Source organism: Microtus ochrogaster, chromosome 5 (assembly GCF_000317375.1).
Source record: "Microtus ochrogaster isolate Prairie Vole_2 chromosome 5, MicOch1.0, whole genome shotgun sequence".
NCBI classification, from domain to species: Eukaryota; Metazoa; Chordata; class Mammalia; order Rodentia; family Cricetidae; genus Microtus; species Microtus ochrogaster.
In genome coordinates, this window is record NC_022012.1 from 68,799,091 (window position 1) to 68,806,854 (window position 7,764).

A 7,764-nucleotide genomic window follows, 5' to 3' on the forward strand; every position below is an offset into this window, starting at 1 on the left:
CCCAGCATCCATGTCAGGTGGCTTACAATTGCCTCTAACTCCAGACCTGACATCCACTGGTCTCTGCAGGCACCCATGCTCACATGCATGTATCCACATATAACATTTTTAAATTTTAAGTGTGTGTGTGCACAAACACACACACACACACGAGCACGAGCGCATGCTCATGAGTACAGTGCCTATGGAGGCCAGTAAATAGCATTGGATTTCCGGTGATTGAAGTGACAGACAGTTGTGAGCTGCCTGACATGAGTGCTGGGAACCAAACTCAGGTCCTCTGCAAGAGTAGTATATGCTCTTAACTGCTGAACTATCTTTCTAGCCATCTCACACCTAATTTTAAAAATAAAATCTTTTTAAAAAGCAAAAAGGGGGGGCAAATGAAAATAGAAGGAAGGAAGGAAGGAAGGAAGGAAGGAAGGAAGGAAGGAAGGAAGGAAGGAAGGAAAAGAGAAGAAAAGAAAAGAAAAAAGAAAAATGTTTCTGATACTTCTGTTTTGTGAAACAAGGTCTTGCTATGTCCAGGCTGTCCTGGAGCTGGCAGTTATCTCTTTCTAGGCTCCAGAGGTATGGAAAAGAAGCACCTTTTTATATAAATGATGTTTTTAAAGTAAGACAGACACTATAATATAATAATCTAGATAAAATTGTACTCAAAGAGATAATTTATTTCCATATCTAAAATGGAAAGGTGCTTTCTTAGAAGCTCAATTTCTTCATGTTTTAATATTTTATTGATTTTATTGAGCTATACATTTTTCTCTGCTCCCCTCCCTCTCCTCTTCTCTCCCCTTCTACCCTCTCCCATGGTCACCATGCTTCCAATTTACTCAGGAGATCTTGTCTTTTACTATTCCCATGTAAATTAGATCCATGTGTGCCTCTTAGTGTCCTCACTGTTGTCTAGGTTCTCTGGGATTGTGAATTGTAGGCTGGTTTTCTTTGCTTTATGTCTAAAAGCCACTTATGAGTGAGTACATATGATATTTGTCTTTCTGGGCCTGGGTTACCTCACTAATATGATGTTTTCTTTTTATGATTTATTTATCTTTATTTTATGTGCATTGGTGTGAAGGTGTCAGATCCCTTGGAACTGGATTTTCAGACAGTTGTGAGCTGCCATGTGGGTGCTGGGAATTGAACCCAGGTCCTCTAGAAGAGCAGTCAGTGCTCTTAACCGATAAGCCATTTCTCCAGCCCCTATGATGTTTTCTTGATCCATCCATTTGCCTGCAAATTTCAAGATGTCATTTTTTTCTGCTGTGTAGTACTCCATTGTATAAATGTACCACATTTTCCGTTTTAAATTTTTTTAATTATGTGTACAGTGGTGTTCTGTCTGCAAGTATATCTGCATACTAGAAGAGGGCACCAGATCTCATTACTGATGTTTGGGTGCCACCATGTAGTTGCTGGAAATTGAACTCAGGGCCTCTGGAAGAGCAGCCAGCGCTCTTAACCTCTGAGCCATGTCTCAAATTCTTAATTTCTTCTTTTAAAAAAGATTTGATTATAAGGGTTGTAGATTTAGTTCAGTGGTAGAGCATACCTTAGCACTCAACAAAGATCTAGGTTTGATCTCCAGTGTATTCACACACAAGATCAATCAAATTCTTATACTATAAATTCTTCCTAAAATATATGGTTCCAGCATTGTGTGCCTAGTACATTAGTTGTCTTATACTATATAATAAGTCATTCCAAACAATAATCACTTGTTATTTCACAGTATCTTTGGGTCAGGAATCTAGGTGACAGCCTTGCTCAAAGTCTTAGGAGGCTGAAGACATGGTGGCCACCAGCACTGCCGCTTCAGGAGAATATACAGCTATGGGGAATTGGTGGTTATTGACACATTCAGTTAATGGTGGACCCAGTTTCTCTTGAGTTGTGGTACTAAAGCCCTTAGTTACCTGATGACTGTTGGCCAGAAGCCTCCTGACATAGGAACCTCTCCATAAGGAACTTCACAACGTGGAAGCTGGCTGTCTTTAGAGTGAGCAGTAAAGAGCACAACAATAAAAGCTACAGTATTTTGTATTCTCATTATAGAAGTGACATCTCATTACTGTCATATTTTATTCATTGAGGTAAATCAGCCAGGTATGGTGGAACCTACCTATAATCCCAGCACTGGAGAGGCTGAGGCAGGAGAATCATGATTTTAAAGTTAGCCTGGGCTACAAATATGACCCTGTCTCAAGAACACAGAAAAACCAAACAAGATGAGTCAGTAAATACATTATATATGGGAGGATATATTAAAAGGTATAAAAATTACGACAGTCTTATCATTAGTCTCCAAGCTTTTGTCTCTGTAAGCACATCATGTAAAACTGTCTCATATAATGTTCCACATACCAGACCAACTAACATGTAACATGGTAGCTAGGAAAGCACACATAGTCTTTCATCAAGATAAGCATGGAACACAGATGAAATACAGGATTCAAACAGACCACTCACATTATCCATTATCCGAATAAATATATATAATTTATTCACAAATTAGTTTTCAGTTAAATGTTACATCAAAACCTCAACCTAACCAGGTTTCATGGTACCTGCATGTAATTCCAGCATTTAGATATCATAATTTTGAGGCACCCTGGACTAAATAGAAAGAAACATTTCAAAGATGAAACTTTTGAATACATGAGACCCAGAGTTCATTCCCCAGAACAAACAAAACAATTTATATAATTTTAAAATTGCTTATGCTATTCCATAAAGCAATTATTTTAGTATTTTTGAAGTTTTTCTGTATAAGTAAAATAAAGTCATTGCAGGTATAAGTGTCTTAAAATAAAGATTGATGTCTACAGGAATTCTTTTACTTTCAGAGTTGCCAATCTTAAGAGAATATTTGGTGTAGTCTTTATAGGTTTATTTCAGAGTAAAGGCTATATAGTAAAGTGGTTTTGTTAACTTGTTAGTTTTTATAAGAAGCTGTTCCATATCTTACTGTTTCTATCCAAAGAAATTCCATTTAAAATGAAAGATTTAAACATTTAAACAGGATCACACAAAGGTTAAAGAGAAAGGATATATGAATATCTGTAAACTCTAAGGTGGTGGAGATATTTCTGAACATAGCATCCAATTCAGAATCTACATAGCTATTTCCATTCAGAAAAAAATAGAACAAACAAACAATCAATAACAAACTGTCATAAAGTGTAAAAAAAAACCCTATAAGAAAAAAATCTTTACTAAATATATCACAGGGATTATGCTAATTCCTCTCATTCTGAAAGAGCTCCTAGGGTCAGTGAGATGGCTTAGAAGCACCTGTCATCAAGCCTGAACAACTAAGTTCAGTCCCCAAGACCTCCTTGGTTTGAGGAGAGATCTGAATCCCACACTTTGTTGTCTGACTTACACACACGTACACGCACACACATGCGCATGTGCACACACACGCAGACACAATAATAAGAAATGTGGTAAAAATGTAAAAGAGCTTTTACAACTCAATAAAATGATGATAAATACACTAATAATTTAAAGAAAGCATATTCAATTAATAATTTCACACTCAATACATAGACTGGGGCTGGTGTTCAGTGGTAGAGCACATGCTTAGCGCATGTTCAAGGCCCTAGGTTCAATACACATGAACTCCACAATGTTTGTATAAAAATGCATGTCTTTATCTCTAGCTCTTGGGAAGCAGAAGCAGGTGGATCTCTGTAAGTTCCTGGCCACTCGAGGTTACATAATGAGACCCTGTCTAAAAAAACTAAAGCCAAGAGCAATAGCTGTGTTTCCAGTGGACCCAATTCAATTGTATCCACCTGGAGACAGCTCACCATTGTCTGTAGTTTCAGTCCCAGGTCATTTGAAACCCTCTTCTGGTCTCTGAGGTACGCACATGATACATAGACATACATGCAGACAAAACACCCATACACAGAAATAAAATTATAAGAAAACGTGTGTGTGTGTGTGTGTGTGTGTGTGTGTGTGTGTGTACAGAGAGAAAGAGACAAATACATACTAAAATTGTGCTCCATGTTTTTTAAGGTGCCACATATATTGAAAGGCGAGACATGCATTAAAAATGATAGCAGTGATTAGGGTGCCTCAGTGGCAGATTGGTAGCATCTGTCGTTTGTGATATCGTTGGAGAAGCACTTAAATTATTTATAGCAGTTGAAGTAGGTACACTCTTTAGGTCATAGAAAGATGCTCAAATATGCTGTTAAAATGGAAAATAAGAAAGAAGATTCAAGTTAGGTCTGATGGCATAGGCCTGTAAATCTAGTTATTCAAGAGGCTGAGGCAGGAGAATCAAGGCCAACCTGGGCTACAGAGCAGTATCAAGCCAATCTGGGCAACTTATTGAGACTTTGTCTCAAAGACTAAAGGAAGGGGTACGAGAGAGATGACTCAGTGATTTAGAGCATTTTCTGCCCTTGCAGAGTACCTGGCTCTGACTCCTAGCACCTACATAGCAGCTCACAACCAACCCTCTGTAACCAAAGTTCAGGGATGCCGATACCTTCTTGGCTCCACACACACTTGTTATACACAGATATGCATGCAGGAAAAGCACCCATATATAATTAATATAATATAGCATAAAATAATATATGATATATTAAACATATATGTATATATATAGTATTTTTAGTGAAAAAAGGGCTAAAGTTAAAGTTCAATGGGTAGAATGCTTGCTTGGCATGAATTGGGCCCTGGGTTCAATTTATTGTACCACAAAAAGGAAGAAAGGTAGAAAGGAAAGGCAAAGTTCATGAGCTTTATATGTATACATTAAAAACTGTGTGAGATGAATAGTTAACTTTGAATTTCTTTGGGTAGAACTAAGGGGTTGACTTTATAAGCAACCTGTTTAAAGATTTAAATATTTTAATTTAAGTGTTTAAAAATTCATAGGTAAAATATTTTATAAGCAGCAAGAATATTTTTAAAAGGTAATTTATAATTTCTTTTACAGGCGATTACATGCTTGAGGCAAAGCCAAAAGAAATTTCAGAAATTCAACGTGTAAATTATGAACAGGTAATAAACATGATTTTATATTAAGTTTTGTGTTATTTATAACACAAAATTATTTATAAAATATAATATATAAAATATAAGTATGTTTTATATATTTTTTTTTAAAAAAAACCACATTGATCATTGTCTGTGGTTTGAAACTTTTTTCTTTCTTTTTTGTTTTTTGGGGGTTTTTTGTTTTTTCTAGACAGGTTTCTTTGTATAACAGCCCTGGCTGTCCTGGAACTCCCTCTGTAGACCAGGATGACTTCAAACTCTCAGAGATATGCCTGCCTCTGTCTCCTGAATGTTGGGATTAAAAGGTGTGCACCACCATGCCTGCCCAGTTGAAACTTTTTCTATACAGGACTGGAGAGTAAATGTTTTAGGCTTTTCAGTCACATAAGTTCAAGTCTATTGCTTATTCCTTCTTTTTTAATGTATATTTTTAATATTTTTAAAAATGTAATGTATATCCTAGCTCAGAACCATATTTGGTTCAGTTGTAATTTTTGAATTCCTGTTTTCTAAGTATGTGCTAATGATGTATTGATATCATCTTATAAATCTGTACAGGATAAGTTGGCATTTTTCTTTAAAAAATTGACTGTCAAGTGACTTTTTTATTGATTTATCTTTTGTTTCATTTAAGTTATTGTCATTTTTTTCTAGTGCTGAGAATTAAATTTATTACCTTGTACATGCTAGGTAAATACTCAACCAGTCCTCAAGTCATGTTTAGGATAAAGTTGAGTGAATGCTGACTGAGATGTCCAGACACCGTTTGCAATTGTGTAATTTCAACGCGTCCACATTTTGTGGTTTGTTCTTTAGAGATCCTGTTCTGTAATGAAGGCACAGTAGATTGAAAATTACCAAAGCTGGGAGTAAATAAGCAAGCCTCATTTTCTTCAGTGTTCTTTGTGTTTGTCAGTAGAAGGAAGAAAAAGAAATTAGCTTCTTTTTGTGAAAGGAGCAATCACCTGGGAAGGAAATGAAAATCACTGGGGATGCATTCTCACTATCCAAGCAACTTTTAAAATACGTGATCAGCTGGGCATGGTGAAGCCTGATATGCATAGATTCCATCAACCAGGGCTACACAGTGAGCCCCTCACTCAGAAAATAAAATAACTGTCATGAGCAAATTCACAATAGGAAACAAAATTCATTTCTGTTTTTTCAGAGTTTATCTCTTTCATTCATTCATTTATTCATTGATTGATTTATTGATTGATTGAGATAGGGTCTCACTGTGTAGACTTGGTTTGCCTGGAGCTCACAACATAGACCAGGTTAGCCTTGAATTGACAAAGATCTATCATCCTCTGCCTCCGAGTGCTGGGATTAATTTACAAAGTTTCTTGAATTTGAATGTTCATATGATCATATCCTAAATACAATTGAAAAACCAACATCTTGCATTATGGGAAATCTATAACTGAAGTCAATTTTGTATGCTGATTTACATTTTTATTAGAGAAGACTGAAGCATAGCTCAGAAGGACCTAGATTTACTACTCAGTAACTCTCCCTAAAGTTGCTAGGAGAACCTGCAGTTTACAGCAGTGATTTTCATAGTTTTTAGCATTAGAAACCTCTTTCTCAATTAAATCTTAACATCAGCTGCTAGTATATAAAATTAATAAATGGTATTTTACTGGTTTTTAAGCTAGCATACAAATTGTGTGTTTTACTGTAGTATTTTCATGCATGCTTTGTTCTTATGTTACTCCTATCCTGCTCTTCCTGTCTTCTGTCCCCTTCTCCCCATACCCTTTCCTACTCTCACTCAACATAAATTTCACTACTGCCAGGTTTTTTCTTTCCTTTCCTCTCACCTTTAGATTTCATTTTCCCCTTCAAAGTCCCCTTTCTAATTTCATGTCTCATAAGTCCACATAAAACCAGTAAATAGGGCTGGAGAGATGGCTCAGCAGTTAAGAGCATTGCCTGCTCTTCTAAAGGTTCTGAGTTCAATTCCCAGCAACCACATGGTGGCTCACAACCATCTGTAATGAGGTCTGGTGCCCTCTTCTGACCTGCCGGCATATACACAAACAGAATATTGTATGCATAATAAATAAATAAATAAATAAATAAATAAATAAATAAATAAATAAATATTCTTAAAAAAAACAGTAAATAATATTTTATAAGTATGACATGGTAAGGTTTGCTATATATCTATATATCTTATGAAGTTTATATAATTTCTTACTGAACTCAATGAGGCATCTTTAGATAACATCAAAACTCAAATTCAGAATAGTGTTGGTCATCCTAGTGCCATTTTACTTCTGTTGACGAGTCCTAAGGATCCACCTGACAAGTGTTTGCAAATGTCAGCAGCGTGTTTGTTCCTTTCAAACTGCCATGCAGTCTGAATGCATTTTCATTACAGTGGCTTGGACTCCTGAACAGTGGAAAAAAAGCTCTGTTTTACTTTGAGACAAAGACTATATAAGGACTTAAGGCAAACATACCTGATCCCACTGAGATGATCCAATGCACAAAGGAATTCAATTCCTGGAGCCTACTTGGGAAAGGAAACAACAGATTCACTCAGATTGTCCTATGGCCTCCACATGTATGTCGTGGCACCCACAAACTCCTCCCCCAACCACAGTAAACATTTTTCAGACTACCCTGTACTTAAAATAAGTAAAAAAGTATTATGGAATTATTCTGTATGAATATTCCCTTTAAGAATAGTGTGTAGGAAGCAGCATGCTGAGGCTGAGCACCTGTTTAAAA

The 7,764-nt window shown here is 36.2% G+C and overlaps 1 protein-coding gene across 2 annotated transcripts in view; it reads left to right on the forward strand.

Annotated features, from left to right (window-relative positions):
* Mindy2 (MINDY lysine 48 deubiquitinase 2) overlaps nt 1-7,764 on the forward strand; it is a 69,997-nt gene that overhangs the window by 15,882 nt on the left and 46,351 nt on the right. For both annotated transcript variants that reach the window (XM_026779028.1, XM_005347663.3), the window contains exon 3: nt 4,964-5,028. In XM_026779028.1, the coding sequence (XP_026634829.1) occupies nt 4,964-5,028 (65 nt within the window). The remainder of the gene's footprint in view (nt 1-4,963; nt 5,029-7,764) is intronic.